The 19,352-nt window shown below is 39.7% G+C and overlaps 1 protein-coding gene and 1 long non-coding RNA gene across 4 annotated transcripts in view; one reads left to right on the top strand and one right to left on the bottom strand.

Moving 5' to 3' along the window:
• Positions 1–16,306, bottom strand: part of celf3a (cugbp, Elav-like family member 3a) — a 31,987-nt gene extending 15,681 nt beyond the window's left edge. For all 3 annotated transcript variants that reach the window (XR_015081966.1, XM_086013643.1, XM_086013644.1), the window contains exons 1-3: positions 15,896–16,306; positions 14,888–15,039; positions 12,024–12,106 (exon numbers count right to left, since the gene is read on the bottom strand). Coding sequence is in view for 2 of the 3 variants with exons in the window: in XM_086013643.1 (XP_085869769.1) it covers positions 12,024–12,106; positions 14,888–15,032 (228 nt within the window). In the remaining variant the exon portion in view is untranslated. The remainder of the gene's footprint in view (positions 1–12,023; positions 12,107–14,887; positions 15,040–15,895) is intronic.
• On the top strand, positions 1,121–16,749 carry LOC147132585 (uncharacterized). The gene is made up of 3 exons (XR_015081967.1): positions 1,121–1,226; positions 2,912–3,127; positions 15,762–16,749. It is a non-coding gene; the product is annotated as an uncharacterized LOC147132585 (long non-coding RNA).
• The last annotated feature ends 2,603 nt before the right edge of the window (positions 16,750–19,352 follow it).

Genomic DNA, 19,352 nt, shown 5'->3' with positions numbered 1-19,352 from the left:
GGAAATACTGGTGGCTGCCATCTTTACCGCGTAGGCGACTTGTCAAGTCCACTGCCCAATACAGACGTAACATTTCTACTGTCTATGTGCTGTTGAACAACCGGCTAAATTTCTTCGCAAATATACATTATCCGATACTCAGTCATTGTATTTTTCACATTTAGGACATTGAAATAATGAATTTGAAGATGCAATCAGCTATGATACATAGGCCTATGTCACTATAATTTATACTTAGTTAAATAGGCAGAAATCATTTTTAAGCGGAAATCAACACCAAAATATCTGTTTTCAAGAATATGCTCCCAGCAGGCCCAGTAGTTGAAACACGGCATTCTGATTAATTTAGCGTTTGTGGAATATAAGTTAAGCAGCAAAATGCACTCATTTTTAGCCATCTCCGGGGGTGGCCATTTTGTCTTCTGTCGACTGAAAATGACATCACAACTGCTCACAACGACCAATCACAGCTGACCTGTGTTCTGAATCTGAGCCATGATTGGTTGTTGTTTGGGGTTTGTTAGGGATGTAACGGTACGCTAAATCACGTTTCGGTTCAGTTCGGTTTTTTTGGAAACTTCGGTTCGGTATATTTTCGGTATAAAAAATGATTTTTTTTTTTTTAATATGTTTATTTTGAAAAGATGACAAGTAAACTGTACTTTTTTTTTTTTCGAAAAAATAAATAAATAAATAAAAGCAAACCATTCGGGTGATATTCTAAGAAATTACACCAGAATAAAAAATACACTAACAATAAAGATCTCTTGATTTTGTAAACTATTAAGACACTGAAATCTTTAAACACTCAGTAGCAACAGCCTATGACACATGTAAGTATTCAAGTTAAAGCTAAGTTGTCATTACAGTACATATATACACTTTTTGTGGTGAAAAAATACATAAAATAACAGGTACAATTATTGCTAACCTAATTAAAACTCTTTTTATAATGATTTTTTTTTAAAGTCTTTATGAAATTGTATACACTTGTTAGGCATTGAATTCTTTGAATGTTCAACAGCATATTGTAACGAATTGGGTTATCTGTGTTGTGGTCGGATTTGTGTTTTGCTTAGTTGTGATGTTTCCGCGGTTCATGAATGCATCGTACGGCAAGTGAGTGGGGCAGCGAAGAAAGAAGAGCGCGAGCAGTTGTACTTCGATTAAAAACGTGATAATTAACCTACGTCTGACGGCGTGTTCCTGGAATACACTACAATATGGTAAATCTCGCTATTTAAGTTTGACGTTTTTGCTCCCTCGTCTAAGAAACATTCAATCGGATGATGTCGTGCATGTTAGACGTGCTACCTGCCGCCCATCTCATGGAGCAATGTCGGCACACAACTTTCGGACTCAACCACGTACATTTCCCCATCTGCGATTTTAACAGGACAGCCAGAATGTTCCCAAACAGGAGACCGCAGTTTACGCGGGGACCTTCGAGTTCTGACTCTTTTCTGGCTCTCACTGTTGTGCCGCCAGTCTCGTCTCCCGCACGCAACAGTCAATAGGGCCCGTGTGTAAACTCGCGCTAATAAGTGGACAGAACCGAACATGCCATACCGAAATGTATTAATACACCCACGTGTACCGTTACACCACTCGATAGAAGACAAAACGACCGCCCCAGAGATGGCTAAAAACGAGTGGATTAACACTTATTCCACAAACGCAATGTTTATGGAACATAATCTTGAAAAAAAAAAAGGTTTGGGTTGACTTCCGATTTAAGGTTATTGGATTTGTTTTGGGGGGCAGATTTAATTAGCTGATGTTTGCTTTGTACAATCTGTGGCCAGTGAGAGACTTTCAATGATGACAAAGCAAATATTTTATGATCATTGTGTACATGAACTATATGCACTGATATAAAGTGTATATAGTTTTATACAGTATATGAGAGTTGGGCATTCCATCCACGTGACGGACCGGTTCGTCTCCGTGACTGATGGACGCCCGTTTTGCTGACGGTTGACTTATGGCGGGAAAATTTTGAAAATAGCTAGGCAATGAGACCATCTTTTATTTAGTCTGCCATTCGTTTGAGTGAGGGACCAGGTTGTGAAGCTTCCAAAGTGCAGTGAGTCATTATTTCTCTTCAAATATCAATATATGTGTGAGTGTGTGTGTATATATATATATATATATATATATATATATATATATATATATATATATATATATATATATATATGTGTATATATATGTATATATATATGTGTATATGTATATATATGTATGTGTACATATATGTATGTGTATGTATATATATATGTGTATGTATATATATGTGTGTGTATGTATATATATATATGTATGTATATATATGTATGTATATATATATGTATGTATACATACATATGTATGTGTACATATATACATACACATACATACATATATATATAGAGAGAGAGAGAGAGAGAGAGAGAGAGAGAGAGAGAGAGAAAGAGAGAGAGAGAGAGAGAAAAAATCCATAATAAAAGTTTTTAAAGTGTGCTGGCATCATGAGCACAAGCCACTAACTCATTTCCGTCGTTCTTAGTTAGGACTCCCAAACCATTACCAGGGAAGATTCAGTTACCCTTACCTCCGCCATGCAAGAAATAAGAATGTTGGTAACATGAGGAGCAGAGTTAGCGTTGGTGCTATTTGTTATTTCAGGGGGGAAAAATAGCTTCTAGAATGGTTGGAAAAGTCACAAAATACAGCGAGGATATCTCTAAATTGGCAAAACTGAAGACAACTATATATCGGTGGACTTGATAGGAATCGAACCTTGTTTTCATCATTACCATAGCTAACATGAAAAAGAGAATTCCAACCAAAAAGTAGGGCGAAATGGGATCCGATTAGTGCAACATCATCATTTCCAGTGTCATGTTTAAACGCCGGTGGTGGCAAACAGTGACGGCCGCGATGGCAGCGATAAGACCGGCGCAGCAGATGGCCCCGCAAGATAGAAATCCAAATATACAAGAGGGACAACAGCGAGAAGTGGAGGCCATCGAGGCTGAGCCACTCCACATCGGCACGGCAACCGGCCCCCGGGCTCGGATGACTACCTCGCTCGCATTGGCCATCGCCATGACAACACCTGCGATGAGGACCACCGGCCCATCAGGTAAACAGCACGCCAAGGAGATGAGAGACAAACAAATGAAAGAGGACAAAGGGTGTTTATGGGTCGGGAATCGGGAGGTGGAGGATTAGATTTGTGTGGAAAAGGAGGGTGGGGAAGAAAATGGCATTTGCGGGGCGGGGGGTGGGGGGGGCATACAGATTTGTGCCTGTTGAATGTTAGCCTTGAGAGCAGATCTCCCTCCGAGCCTTCATCACTAACACATTTTACAACCTTTTCCCTCCTCCTCCTCCCGTTGCTACCTCCCCCTCCCCTCCGCTGTACGGCTTGTTTACAAAAATATGGTGCCGAGACCTCGTCAGCATCACACCGCGCACTACACACGCGCTGTTGTTCTATATTCATCGATCACAAGGGCCCAACGCACACCGCTCCATCTTCCCTTGGCATCCTCTCCTAAGTACGCACTGTCCACATGTGACATCATTTTGACGCGCAGGGGATTTTGCCGGGATTATTACGTCCACAGATTCTCCAATCATATCACAGTTTCTGATCATAAAAGCCCAACACCAAGCAAATGTTCATCCTCTTGGGCGTCACTTTGCAGTCACGTTTTTCTTCCCTTTCTATTACGGGGGAGAGCGGGTGGAAATCGGACTTCTTTCCGCCTGTGTCGCATCTTTCTCGCCTCCGTTCTCTTCCATTTTGCGTCTGGATGCTCTGAATGGCTAATATCGGTGGATCGCCTTTGCTCTTTCAAGAGCGTTTACGGCGCGGAGGCAGACTCGGGAGGTGGGTTGGGGCGAGTGTTTAGAGGGGTGGGGCTGCGGGGCACAAAGACAATTTTTCCTTCCATCGCCCTCCCTCCACTCTGCTCCATCGCATAGCGGCGCTGGCCATTGCATCGCGGCGGGTCGCTTAGCAACCTGGCATCCCTTGTCCCAGCTGTCTCCAGGCAACGAGACCTGCGACCATAATCAACCTGCCACCTCCCCCTCCCTCCCCGCTCGCTTCCTCCCCTGTCCCTGCCGCTTTTGCGTCTCCATCCTTGTCGACACACTCCAGGGAGAAAGACAAGGCGCGGGTGGAAATTGATATCTTCACGTAGGAAAATGCAAGTATAAAAGGTGATAAACACGCCGGCGGAAGGTCGTGTGAAGATTGGAATGAAGCATGGAAGACGGAGGGGGGGGGGGCAAGGGATGCATTAGTGCCCCCGGTTATTGTTGTACACACGCGGGAGCAAGAGCAGTACCGTAAATCGGGCTTCTGTGACAAAGCCCAGATGTCAACCAGACCGACAGATCGTCAGCGCACGGTTCGATAATATTCAATCACTCGAGTCAGTCCGGAGCATCAAATCTGCTGCATCACTGTGGTCTAATGCTCATGGACGTTCATTCTCCAGTCAAAATCAGATCACAATCAAAGCCGGGAGGTTTAAGAGTCATATCACTGGAAAAGATCAACTTTCAATTGTGGGGGGGGGGTGAATCTCCAATAATCCCACGGAGTTTGGATGGTTGTGCACGCAGCTCCAGACTGTACAACGTCACTCATTTGGTTGTATTTCGATGTAGAGCTACAATGAGAGCTGCGTCATATCGCCATTTATATTCAAATGACATCACGCTGCCCAGGTTCTTCACTGTTTACGTTCTCAAGTGCAATATGCGAAGAGGAGGTCTCTGCGCTTACATTAGCTTCCCATTTTTGCCGAGTGCTGCAGGAGAGTATTTCTTTTCATGCTGATGATGATGATCGTTATCATGATATGGTGACTCGAAATCGTCACCGATTTTTGCTCTTGCTTTGATGCAAATGCCAAAAAGTCGAAACTATTTTCAATATGCAGTGCAGTTCTACATCACTACAAAATACACCCATTGACTAGGGCTGAAGGATTTTGAAAAATAATTGTATTGTCAAACCGATTCATCGATTCGAATCGAGGTGAATCGAACCCGGACATCTCAGCACTCGCAAGTCCCATACAGCAACACCTAACAAAAGAAATAACATACCTACTTCATTAATATACTAATTTAGCAAAAAAATTATGTCATTAATTTTTTTTTCCATTCCAGATGCATAGCACATTTTGAATGTGTAGATCGAATTGTGCGCTTGCACCAAACATATTTGCGTATTGCGTTTGTGGATGGCCGCTGCACCACACTAGCGCACAGAGACAAGCATGGTCGCGATTTTGAAAGAATCAATCGAAAATCGGAAACTGCAAATCGAAAATCGAATCGGGGTTTGAGTGAATCGTTAAATCCCTAATTATAATATCAATATTGTGATTTAATAGACAATTATTTTTCATTATTTTAAATACAAGCAATAAATTACTCTGTATCACAAAAAAATATATCTGATTTATTAAACATAAATGTAGTCTGATTGATTTAATTTATCTATTTTATTTTATTTTATGCTAAAAAAAAAAAAAAATGAATTGAAAGACTTTTTATCTACTTCAATTAGAGTTGTTAACTTACTCAACTTTGACTCGCAGTCTTTTAAGCGTTCACTACGACAACTTCACAAAATTTTCCCAAACAAGTACGGCGTAAACAGAATCAGTAAATCATACATTAGATTACAACAATAACGCAAACAAATAGTGTATGCGGCTTTATCGATCCGTTTATCGTCTTCCGACCGGGGCACCCCTCCGCCGTCCGTCTTTTTGTCCGACTGGACCAAATAGTAATTTGGTAACCCTTTATGTCGATTTCCATTATTTTCCATTATTTCCTACTACGGGGAAAAAACATTTTTGAAACACAAACAAATTGAAGGCTCAGTATCAGATTGTGCTCAACCTTAGCGTGCGCCTGTAAACAAACCGTAATGAAAAATAACTTCCTTAATAGAAGAAAACTATCGTCTCTTCAGTCTGTTAAATATTCATGTCAGCTGCTGTTTGATTCGACTCAGTGGAGCAGAGAGGAGTGTTGGACAGATTTCCCTCACAAAAGTACAGTACCGGTATGTGAGTACGGATAACTCTGCTCATTTTCAACTGGATCTTCTTTATGCCATGAGAACTCTACCGTGCAATGCGTAGACACACGCACTTTAGATTACCAGCCTAATGCCAACGTTCCAAGAGCCCCGCCACATCCCCCTTCCGCTTTTGTGTGAATCCCTTGCACGCGCACACAACCCCCCCCCCACCCCCACCAACCCCAAAACACACTATTTCTCAGTAACAGATGTCTGTATTTAAGCTGATAAACACACTGCCTCAATGCATGTCCCCCCCCCCACACCGTCACCCATATTGCAACCCGCTGTTCATTTTGTCAAATATTTCATCATTTCCAGCACGTAGCCCGCCCCCTTTGTGTGCCCAATTTCACTTCGAGTTCACACCCGCCCGTGTTCAGCCTTCTTAAATCCAATCGGCGTTCATCTTTACAGTCGCCGCAGATTGACAAGTGACCTTTCTTGATGTCACAGCCCTGCCTTGTCTTTGTATCTGAATATTCACGCGTACTACGGAGCTGATGTGTTGAACCTAAAAGTGTTTTGCCTTTGCCTGTATAGAAAAAAAAAATCAATAAATCATCATGTCATATGGTGTGGTCGTGCCATAAAAAGGCTGTGCTATACTTAGGTATTTATTTTAGACTATTGATAACCCCCCCCCCCCCCCCCCCCCCCCCTCTGCTCCGTCTGGATGCTTATGGCTGACTACGTCACAATTAGTCACACGTTCCACTCCGATGTAGCTTAGCTCTCATATGGACGGCTCAAACGCACTCGCACAGTGCGCCGTGAGGAAAGGCATCCCATAATGCAACCTCCATCTACCCTTATCTATGAATGAGCGTGCTCGTCACTTGGGATGCGTGCGCGCTACACAAAAGCAAAGGGGCACAGACACAAAAGCGATACATCCCTCATTAAACTGTGTTAGTGTGAACACCTGCCCACCTTCCCTTCCCCCCTCGCGCACACACACGCGCGCACACAAACGCAACGCGTTCTCGCTCGTCACATGATTTAAAAGTGATTGCATTTAAAATGAAGAGCGGGGCATTGCAGCAAATATTAATTCAGTTAAGTGACTTTTGATGGAGGGCAATATATGGCGTTTCTAATGGAGCAGAGAAGAGACAATATGTGGTCGACCGGCTCGCCCAACAGTGACAAATGGCATTGCTGCTCGATAATGGCTTCTCTTAACGTGGGATAAACATGTGTTTGCGCGACACAAACGTCCAGAATAGGACGAGACCTCCCCACTCTCGGGCTTTCTCAACCGCACTTGTAGATTCACACGCTCTCACCTGAAATGAAACACAAGGCCAGGTGCTGTTGTTTGCCATCTGTCAGCCTCGACTTGTTCGTGTTGGGGGTTGTTGAGACTCTCTAATGTATTGTAAGCACGAGGCTTAAACCCCACCATATGATAAACGCCATAAAATACCAGCGGTGGGGCAAGTAAATTGGATTTAAAGCAGTGCAAAGAATGATTATGAGCATGGTTTATTTGGCTGCTAGGGTCCGCCTTCAAGTGTAATTGACTTTTAAGCAACGATACAATGACGTTATGGGAGGTAATGATGGATAGATTAAAAATATATATCCCCAGTATATACTGTACATACGGTGGTGGGAACGCTAATCGTTTTTTCGATGCATCGTTCGGCGTATTAAAAAGATCCTGAATCGATTCATACATATTAATAATCAATATTTAAAGTTTAAATTTAAAAAACTAAAAGCACCCGTAAGTGATTAAGTGCGTTTGTACGTCAGATGTCTGTGTTAGGCTAAGCTAGTACGTGACAAGATGGCGGAGCAAGCAAAGCCTCATACGAGCGCAGAGTCAAAGTGTGAAATATAAATCATTGATCTTCCTTGAGATTTTTTTGTTTTTAAAAAGGTACCAGTGATTTGCATGGACTATGAAATATATAAAAAAATTAAAAAATAAAAAATATACCGGTATATGAAAATAAATTCTAAATCTATAAAAAAATAAAATGTAAGCCAATGTAGTGATGCATCAGAATCAGAATCCAATCAAATCACAGGCCTCTAAATGTGAATTGAATCGAATCATGGGACTCTGAATCGGAATTGGATTGAATTGTGACGTACCAAGAGATTCCCACCCCTAATATATATATATATATATATATATATATATATATATATATATATTTATATTTATTTATTTATTTATATTGGGGCTGTCAAAATTAAACCATTGACTATAGAGATTAATTATTTCCATAGACTATGGAGATTCATTTCAATTTCATGACGCACTAAAAAAAAATTTACTCCGTTTTTATTTACTTCCTGTAGCAGCTCTGCACCTCTGTTCACTGTGCAGCCAAACTTAGAGGAGAGTCACTGCAAAGTCGGACTTTTACGTAGTTTTGCTTTAAAAAGTTGCTTGAGTGTCTCTTTGGATAATGCCAAAATAATGTGCACATCTTGCAAAGCCAAATTCATATACCATATTAGTTGTACGTCTTTGGTGTATTGTTCAACAGATAAAGCATCGTATTCAAGGTTCAAAGAAAGCTATTAGAACAGTCTTTGAATCGAAATATACTTTTTTTTTCCCACATCAATTTCAAGATTTTACTCAAGTAAAGTAAATATCGGGTCCAAGCTTCGTAAAAAAATAGTCGATGAAAAATGCGATTAATTGCGATCAATTATAGAAAATTTTCCGATTAATTAGTTTTTAAAAAAAAGCACTATATATATGTAGATCTATATGGATGGATATATCGTCCACTGTCCTGTGAAAAACACTTATCTCCGATTTTGGAAACTTTTTTAATTTTCACTTTAATGCGATGTCTGTACATTAATCATGTAAAAATAAGAAAATGAAAAAAAATGGAGATAGGTGTTTTTCACATGACAGCGACGATATGTACATATACTAGGGGTCAACAAATAATGATTTGAAACGTAAAATCGTTTTTAAATTTAAAAGATACGAGTGAATCGAATCGAACCATAACGAATCGTTCAACTTTGAAATATCCTGAGATACGTATCAAATCATCTTTTATTAGAGATACATCTCTTAGAAAAAAAATGGCAAATTAAAATGACAACAAAAAAGTAATTGCGTCATACCCTCTCGGACTGAGCCGGACCATATTGAATCGAATCGTAATACCACTGATTTGATTCATTCCTACCATCTCGCAGAACTTCAATGCTCATTGGCCAATGACAAACAAACAAAAACACTTTGTCCAATTCTTTCAGAGGAAATGATTTTCTCTCTCTGCACTGGACTGTTGACGTACTTGTTTTACAATACTGTACTATTCCCCATATCAACAGATAAACAAAACACTTTCTTTACCATATGACTTGCAATGGAAGTGAAAATTCATTTTTTTTGCAAAGCTACCAATACTTTATTGACACAGTCAGTATTTGTTTATTATTGGGATTGTAGATTATAGTAGCGTCAAACTGCAGTAAGTAACCGAGGATTGCCAAGCTAATGAAAGACACATTACTTTTGTAATTACTACCTAATGTACCATTTAATTTATTTTAAAGGAAAAAAAAAATTACGACATTAGTTTCTAAATCAGTGAAATAGCGAGGAGCGTGTTCTATTATTTACCAGCAAAGAGAACAGCTTTGAAAACATAGCTCACAGTATTCTATATTCAGGTGTGCGTTCCCCCTCGGTTCTGTAATTGCATCCATGTTTTTTTTGTTGTTGTTGTTGTTGTTGTTGTTGTTGCACAGGCCTGGCCATGAGATGCCCGAGTCCATTATTCTTAGGCAGTGTAGGTGCAATTAGATGACAATTACGCCACAGCTGGGAGCAGGAGTGAGGAGGTCTGGCCTGTGTAGAGCTAATAAGATGGTTTAGTCTCTTTTTTAAGCAGAGACAAAAGGGGGAGGGGGAGGGGTGGTGGGTTAGCGAACACAGAAGCTTGTTCCGGACATTTGAGAGGGAAGACATGTTGGGCTGGTAGAGTAAAAAGATAGACGAGCAGGGAGAGGAGGGGGGGTTGGGGGACTTTAGCCACGGGACCTGCTGATCCCCTACGAGAGGTCAGGAAGGTCACACTACTGTCACGCTAACAATGGGATTAGTTTTGTCACAACCATACTAGCAGCCTGCCCTGTCAAACTGCTCCCAAAATACCAAAATAGGCAACGGCCTGCGTTTATAATAACACTCCCCTAGTGACAAGTAAATAAATAGATACAGCTACAATTGCACGAGTGGACCTCCACCAAGGCTGAACAATGCTAATTTGGATCAACCATTTCTTGTACATCTTCGTAGACACCCACCACCTGCATATGCCTGAACTTTATTACCTGTTATAACATTTGAAGTGGAAGTCAAGTCATAAATATGTTCCGGCCCCCCCCCCCCCCCCCCCACCCCCCCCCAAAAAAATGTTTGTGTTTTTTAATAAGTAAAAAGAGTGCTCTATATAAGAGAGTATTAACAAGTAATTATGTAAAACGTAAAGGATTAAAAAGCTTGTGCATCCTGATTTAATGCTACAATCCAATTCATTGTGCTGCTCTTTCTGGTGTTACCGCCTTGGCCACCAGGAGGCAGTATAATACAGTCTTGCATAAATAAATAAAAAGAATAGGATAGTCAACCCCCGCATACTTGTGGTTCGTCACCCGTGGATTTGCATATCCGTGAATTAAAAAAACATTTTATTATCAATAATTTGTGGGGGTTTTTTTTCATGTTTTTGTATTTTTATTTTTTCCTTGATGGCTCCCCACCCCACACCATTTACCCTCCATTTGTCGTGGAAAATGTATAGTTTGTCAGCGGTTTTGGAAGAATTCTTGGGTTTGTTAAAAGAATTAAATAAACGAATCTTTCGCAATGCATTATTACAATGTGCAACAATTACACACAGATTTTCGTGGGTCGGCCCCATCTCTATCCCGAATGAATAGCACGGGTCGACTGTACTTTTACATTAAGTGACTCTGTAAGATACTGTAATATTAGCCATGCCAGTGAGTGTTTATTTATTATCTGTCTATATGTGTCGCGCCACCGTTTGTGTTCAAATATCTGTTGCTTCTAAAACTGCAAATATTGATGCTAATTGTTAGCATGTCAATGGCGTTTTGCATTGTCCATTAGCATTAAGCTAAACGGACTTTCCAACGGCAAAGCTAGTTTGACAGTAAACTTCTTGGAGCACCACTGTATACAGTATTACTAAACCAGAAATTGATCATGACAATATAAATGAATAGAAATTGATTTTTATTTTAAATGAGTCATCAGCTTTTGGTAAAATGAAAAAACAAAAAGTAGAACAAGCCTTTAGACGGACATTCAAGAGGAGGAAAGGTTGAAAAAAGAACTGAAGGATGTCAATTCCCACCAAAATAACAAAAAGGAAATAGTTGTGTGTGTGTGGGGGGGTTATAAAGTCTTGTTAGTAAAAGAGGAAGCAACGGCAAGTTGGGTGTGCGCTCAGTCTCAGTCATCCCTCGCCTTGTCGCCTCATCTCTCATATAGTGGCTTATTATAGAGACGTGGCTGTCATGTCATATTTAGCTCTGGAGATGTTGGCACACCTGCTGCCTGGCTATGCTAATATAGCTACTTTGATTCCAATTTGGAAGGAGGCGCCATGTTGAAAGAGACACACATAAATATGCCTCGCGGCACTGACGTGTCGAAAAAGTGCATGGATGCATGTTGCCTGCATCCCGTGCGAAACATAAGAGGGTGAGCAGCTTCCTTTGACCTTTGATTGGAGCTTATCTGCTTAAGAGGAAGTTGGGGGTGTCCAAGTCAAACGCGGTTAGTTTTCCCCTTGCGTCACTCTGGGACTGTCTGAGTCTTTTTTTTTTTTTTGTTGTTGTCGTTGTTTTTACGTGTATGTGAGCTGGCACGGCCCAAAAAGACAAAGGCACCACTCACCCCTGGCAGTGTCTTCTGCTCGTGCAGTGCATTCTGGGCTTTGAGGGCCGACTCACGTGCGCAGTATGTCAGGAAGGCACATCCTGGAAACGAGGACAAGTAGAGGGAGATCAGCAAATGTTAAACTCGTGTCATTTGAATGTCAAATTTGTGTGCTACTCAATGTGTAATGTCAGTACTGGGCGTGTCATGTCATACGGATTGAGCACAAACATTCTTCGGGACGTTAGCATATACAGGCTTACTGTAGCTTAGGGTCATCGTCATCAGACGAGTTTTCGGTTTAGCAATTTTGTTATGAGCAGTAAAATGTCATAGGAAAACATTAAAAAAAATAATATTGTAAAAATCCCCTTACACAACACGTTTTATTTTTTTTTAATTTATTTACCACATACAGTACAAAAAATGGACAATGGACGACAATAATAAATAAAAAATGTATGGTGACCAAATGTCTAGACCATTTGGGACCTATAATTCCTATCCATCTGTGATTTCAAAATGTTCCCAACTGTCATAGATTGGTCAAGATGTTACTAATAATTTGGCTTGTTAAAAGATTCCACTTAAAGAGGAAGTCATGCAAAACATTTATTTTCTCAAGAATATGTTCCGAGCAGGCCCACTGGTTGGCCCACGGCATTCTGATAAATATTGCGTTTGTGGAATCAGAGTTAAGCAGCAAAATCCACCCCTTTTTAGCCATCTCAGGGGGCGGACCATTTTGTAAACATCAAAACACAACACACAATATTAATCAGAATGCCTTGTTTCAACTAGTGAGCTTGAAAAAAATGATTGGGTTGACTTCCCCAAACCAGGCATTCTCATAAATATTGTGTTTGTGGAATCAGTAGAGTTAATCCACCCGTTTTTTGCTATCTCAGGGGGCGGCCATTTTGTCACATCTGTCAACTGAAAATGACATCACAGTGTCTCAGGGCTCAGGTAACAACCAATCTCGGCAGACGTGTTCTCTGAAGCTGAGCCGTAATTGGTCGTTACCTGAGCCCCGAGTAGTTGTGATGTCATTGTCAGTCGACAGAAGTGACAAAATGGCCGCCCCGTGAGATGGCTAAAAAGCGGTGGATTTTGCTTCATAACTCATATTCCACAAACAAACAAAAAATGAATTAAATGAATTAATTAACTCTTGATGGTAGCAGTAGAATGAATTCTGACGTCTACAATCTCAGCCCTGAGACACTGTGATGTCAATTTCAGTCAACAGAAGTGACAAAATGGCCGCCCCTTGAGATGGCTAAAAGTGTGTGGATTTTGCTCCTTAAGTCATATTCCACAAACACAATATTAATCCGAATGCCTTGTCTCAACTAGTGGGCCTGCTGGGAACATATTCTGGAAAAAAAAAAAAAACATGTTTTGGGTTGACTTCCTCTTTTAGAGTCCATACCGCCAGTAAACCAAAACATGCAAAATATGGTGACCCTAAATGAGGAATGGGCCAGTCTAGTTGAACAAACAGAAAGGGCTTTCCTTCTCTTTAAGTTAGCGACTGGTCCACATCAAATTAGGATTCAATGGAATTAAGGGCTTCTTGTGCAACTGCTGATTGATTGATAAATACATCGATAAGTGTATTGAATACTTCTGTCCATATGAAATAAGGCAAACTGTTGCAACTAAGAGCAAAATAACTTATGGGTATTGAATATAAAGCCACTGGATCTAAACGTATGTCGTCCCTCATAATAGAAAACGGCCTTCGTTAACCTTTTCGGGCTCCTACCAATCATGAATATGTAAATATATGCGGAGGAGGTGTCATAGGTGTTGGAGGACCGATACCACCTGGCCTACAAGTCTCCCAAGTGACTGATGGTTTATGTGAATTTATATGAAGCCTCTGTTTTCCACACTGAGATTTGCATTTGAAATGACAGCCAGGATAATCATTAACCTAACAGCTTTACTCTGTCTATCATAGCAGCTGTGGAATGTACTTTACGGGTTTATACTCAAGTGGTGGAGTGGCTGTCTAGGTTCGGTCCCAGAAACCTGTTGAAGTGTTTCATAAGACGGTTGAAATCTTCGCATTTACAATCGTGCACGGTTTTGATGGCGGTCCGCAACCTGCGGCTCCAGAGGCAAATGTGGTTCTATCGTCCTCATGCTGGGGCTCTCTGTGAGTTTGGAAAATAAATCAGGAGTATTTTATTTCGATTTAAATGTTTTTTTTGTTTTTTTTAATGTGATTCTAAATTTGAAGATTATAGTGCTCTTGGAAAATAATGATAATGAAAATAACCGGGTTTTTTTGTCACTCAAAATGTGCATAGCAAGGGCTGGTGTGCCTCATCCGTCACCAAGATTTTTTAAGCTATTAGATAGGCCCCGGTTGACAAACCAGGAATAAATCCCAAAAAAGAGAAAAGTTTCTGACAAAACCAGAAAACACATGCATTTTATTAAAAACAAACACCGCTCACCACTCAAAGATGACCGCTTATAATTGTGTGTGAAAATAAAGGTGACGTTTAACCGCCCTCATGTGCCGATGCTGTTGAGGTTCAGGAGAAAAAAAATCACATCAACCTGGTAAAATAAATATTCTAAATGGCTATTTTACATTTAGTGAAAACGTATTTTTTAATTCCTGCTGGCAACATAATTTCCAGTAAACACCTCTGAATATGATGCAATAGGATTCTATAATATATATATATATATATATATATATTTTTTTTTTTACACACATCTTGAATGGATTATTAGAATCCGCAGGTGTACCTAATATTGTGAACTGTCATATCTATATAATCTGACATGACAGCTAAGCCCACCAACAGACCGTATTTATACACAGAATGCCGTACATTCAACTTCACCACCTCCCTTACCTTTGTGCATCCCTGTGTATTTGTCCTTTATCACCGTCAGCTCATAAATCTTGCCGAATTGCTCAAAGATGGGCTTCAGGTCCTTTTCCTCCAGGTTTCGGGGTATTTGCCCAATGAAGAGCTTGATTGCGTCAGGCTCCTTCATTGAGAGTCTGTGGAGGAGCAAGAAACACACAAACACACTGAGCGGAGGCTGCGAGGAGGTGCCTGCGGGCTTGACTTCACACTGCACAGGAGGTGCAAACAGGAGGTTGGGCATGGAGGTGCAGATGGGAGGATTCAGTAAAAAAAAAAAAAAAAAAAAAGCGATTGTAAACCTTCATGCCATTAGCTGGAGGAGTAGCTAGAGAATGATATTTTTTATGATTTTGCATTTATGCACATTGTCATTCCAGTGGATTTGAACTTCAACACTCAACATGTGATGGAAGGGTGATATAAGAGGTTTAAAAAATATATAGAGAAACTACAACCATTTTATGGCGAGTACCCAGTACCTCCATTTCTATGGGCTGATATTACTCACTGTTTATACTGTAGACCACATTAGCAACACTGATTTATAATTATGTCGGGTACTATCATATCCTATTGGCACCATATATAGAAATGTTTTATGATGCTTTACTGCCAAATCTGTGGAAAGAGAACGTCTCATTATTTTAGGGGGGGATAGTACAAACATATCTGCATGTAAATGTGAAATTTACATCTTCAACAATTGTCATTTATGTTGCATTGATACTTATCGCAATAAAAATGCAGAAAATGTAAGATATGAACATTTGGAATCCATACTGATAACATACGAGCGTCCATGTTCACAGATGGTGATGTCGGTGTAATAATAATGACAATATTTAATCCCTAACAGAAACATGACAGTGTGGGTGTCACCACAGCTGGAGAGTCTTTGTCAAGAGATGCTGACAACAACGACGACTTCTTTTCACACGTTTGGACTAAATTGAGACCAAACAATAACAAAGAAAGAGTTGGAAATCCTACCTGTGGTGCTGCTCTAGGCAAAGAATCGACGCAAACAGTGGACGTCTTCCTGTCTTCCGCCTCAGACTTGGTCAGTCTCAACGATTCAGTTCATTTGACTACTGGTGGCTCTTGAAATCCTTTTTGAAAGCAAATTTAACAACCCTTCATTCGGGAAGGAGCGAGTTTTCGCCCCTCTTGCGTGACGCTCCCGGGATTTTTCCTCTTCTTTCCAAAGACACAAATCAACCAAATGTCTCGCCGGCTAACGCGAATGTGTTGGGACAGATGGGTATTTCGGTTTCCTTCAGTGGAGCGCAGGGAATTGGCAGTCTGTTGGTTCTCCTGTCCTATCCTCCGAGCGTGTGTTGAGTGTGTAGTGGTTGTGCGTGTGAGCGTGTGCGTTTGTGTACTCCTTTGACGTCGTAAGCCGGTGTCTCCCTCCCTGTCCATCTCACTCCATCCTTCCAGTGGGCGGGGCCAGTCAACCGTCAGGGACCGTCAATAAACTACTAACAGTGATTATTATTTCGATACTGTGCATAAAACGTTTTGCAGACGGTCCTAACAAAGGTAATAATGCTCACCTCGAGAGCAGGGTTAAACCGTTTGGGTTTTTCCATTATAACAAGTTTTGATTTTGGCTTTGTTTTTTCAATTCAGTTAGTTTTCATTAGTTTTCATAGCAACTTTGTTAGTTGTATCATTTTTTTTTAATGATTCGGTTTTGTTTAGTTTTTACTATTTTTTAACACATGGAGTATTTGTCGATTTTTAAAAAAGTTATTAAGAAAGTAAACAATACGAGTGAAATAAATTCATAATGACCTTTGAAAGCTCATGCATGGTAATTGACAAAGACGAAAACAAAATACATTTTTGCTATAATCATGGTTAGTTTTAAGTTGTTTCATAAATGTAAGTAGTTTCAATTTGTTGTTTTTTCCAAAGCATATTCATTTTTATTTTATTTCGTGAATGAAAATGTTTTTTTCAATTTTAGTTCTAGTTATTTTGTTTGACTAACTATAATAAGTAGTAAAGTAGTAAGTAGTATAATTAGTAGCCTACTTACACTTGTGTATCTGTTAAAAAAAAGCGACTGGTAAAAGTACAAGTGGTAAGATTGAATGCCTACACTTCAGTAAATGTTAAAAAGTACAGACTGGAAAGTGTACTTAAAAGTCACTGTATAGCATTCCGTCTCGTTGCATATCCACTACAGTAGGTGGCAGTTGCACTCTCATTTTACGTTTGTAATTGCAGGCAAATTGATGAAATTAAAACCTTTTCTGTTACAGACTAAAAAAACATCCATAATAAAGTTATACTTTGTTGAAAGTTTATCTATATTTCTGTCTTTTTTCTTTTGTTTTCTTTAATGTAAGCACAATGTTATGCCTAGGTGTACTTAACAATTTCTTACACAAATTATATTATTCATAGTCACTGTGGAGAGTAGGGGCGCAAAATGTTTACTTGTTCCTAGAAGGGGCGTAACAGAAAATAATTGAGAAGCACTGCAGTTTCTCGTGCAGAAATTCTCGTTCATAAAATGATTGTCTTGCAAATTCAACACATCACATAGGAGTCAATAATCCTGCCAAATTTGAACGTTTAATAAAAATCTCCAATTGTGAAAAATCAAGCCATGGTCAACACTCTCCAATGCTGCGGGCATGTCCCTTCAAAACATGAAACCACACCGAACGGCCAAATCGGAGTTACTTCGTCGAGCAACTTTTGTGTCTGCGATGAGAGGCGCTAGCCACCAGCTAGCTCACAAGCTAGCTTCAGGTGCACCCCTTGGTTACTTATGCTTTAAAGATAATTCATAAGAAAGTCATTGTATTTGAAACATAGTGCAAACAGTCTAACAGGTACAGAAGGTAAAATCTTTGCTACATTTTGCCTTTAGCCACAGGTGCTTCTACTCAACCAGCTATTTAACTGCTGTTGAGTGGAAGCACCAGAGGGTAAAGCCAAACTGTGGCAGGGTTTTTACTTTCTGGACCTGGATTTCACACCTTTGTTAAAGAGGCTTCATGATGAAAAATAAAATATTTATTGATCAATATTCCAAGAACATAGTCAAACACACATAGATTCTATGGACCTTTCACAAAGCTTTGCACATTTTTAATAAATGTCTTTGCACATTCTTGTTTGACAGTGTTCAAACATATTCGTTCCGAGTGAATTCTTCACCCTAAGAGAAAAAAGGGAAAAAAGAAAACATTAAAATTAGTTTTTTATGCAGCTTATTGAAATTTGAGATAGTTAGATAGATAGATAGATAGATAGATAGATAGATAGATAGATAGATAGATAGATAGATAGATAGATAGATAGATAGATAGCAAATATACATAGATATGACATAACATGCAGCAAGCTACAAAAACAAATTCTGTAATTATGTATAGAAATAGAAGTACACAGCTTGAAATTATACTGAACAATGTGTGGGTCATTCGAGAATTGGGGTTAATAATGGTTGTCCAATAGTTATAAGATTTTAAATCAACTTTGTGGTGTGATTTTGTTTTGTGTTTCTTGCAACTGCTACAGCATTTTGTTATATTAGCCATATTCTATATAGTAATAGTTGTGCCCTGAAGTTTTGTCTCCCAGCATACAACCAACCCTGATACTGAACCCTTTTAACCCATATAGACTCAAGGAAAAGAGGGGGAAAAAAGAGCTACATGACTCATCTGAAATGACATCATGAAGCTCATTGTTCTGACCATGGCTTGACCTACGGTATGTTTCGAGCCATAATGGAGTGTACCACTCATACCAATGCAACAGTGACACTCACGTTGTCAGAAAAAAATATGAATACCAAAGTTTTTGTTTTGTTATTGTCTCAGTATGTTTGTTCTGAATTGATAGCAGCTAACAAAGATAGCATGAAAATTAAGATTAGCTTTGTTACTGTAATTAGAGTAATGCTAAAATTAGTATCAAAATCAAATTTAACTATAATTTATTCAGCAACATTTATGGAATATGTTCAACAGGTTGCACCCAACATAACCTATGGCTAATGAATTGTCAATTATTATTATTATTTTTTTACCATTGATTGTTGAGTTGGTCGAATCTAATCACATGATTTTATGATTGTCCGTTTCTCAAAAAGGTCGGTGCCTAAATAGTCCTACAATTCTAGACTGACACATGTATGTACAATCAGTCCCATACAAACAGTAATTTGATGTGCCAATATCAAGAAAATATTTCCATACATGCAGAAAATAAACCGTCATGAGGAGCAGCTGAGAGTTCTCCATCTTCGCTTCAGGTTGACTGTGCATTTAGGGACGCTCCCTGACACCCAAAGCCACGCAAATCCGTCTTTTGTTCTGGTCGTGGATCTGGCCGTGGTCCTGAAAAGCTTCAACTACTTCTAGCCCTCATCATCCCAATGCAGTGAGACAGCAAAGAGCGCTCGTGTGATCTTGAAAACACA

Source organism: Filicampus tigris, chromosome 18 (assembly GCF_054856515.1).
Source record: "Filicampus tigris isolate MCC_2025a chromosome 18, RoL_Ftig_1.0, whole genome shotgun sequence".
Taxonomy (NCBI): domain Eukaryota; kingdom Metazoa; phylum Chordata; class Actinopteri; order Syngnathiformes; family Syngnathidae; genus Filicampus; species Filicampus tigris.
Note: the sequence above shows the minus strand (reverse complement) of the source record. Positions and strands in the feature narration are given on the sequence as shown.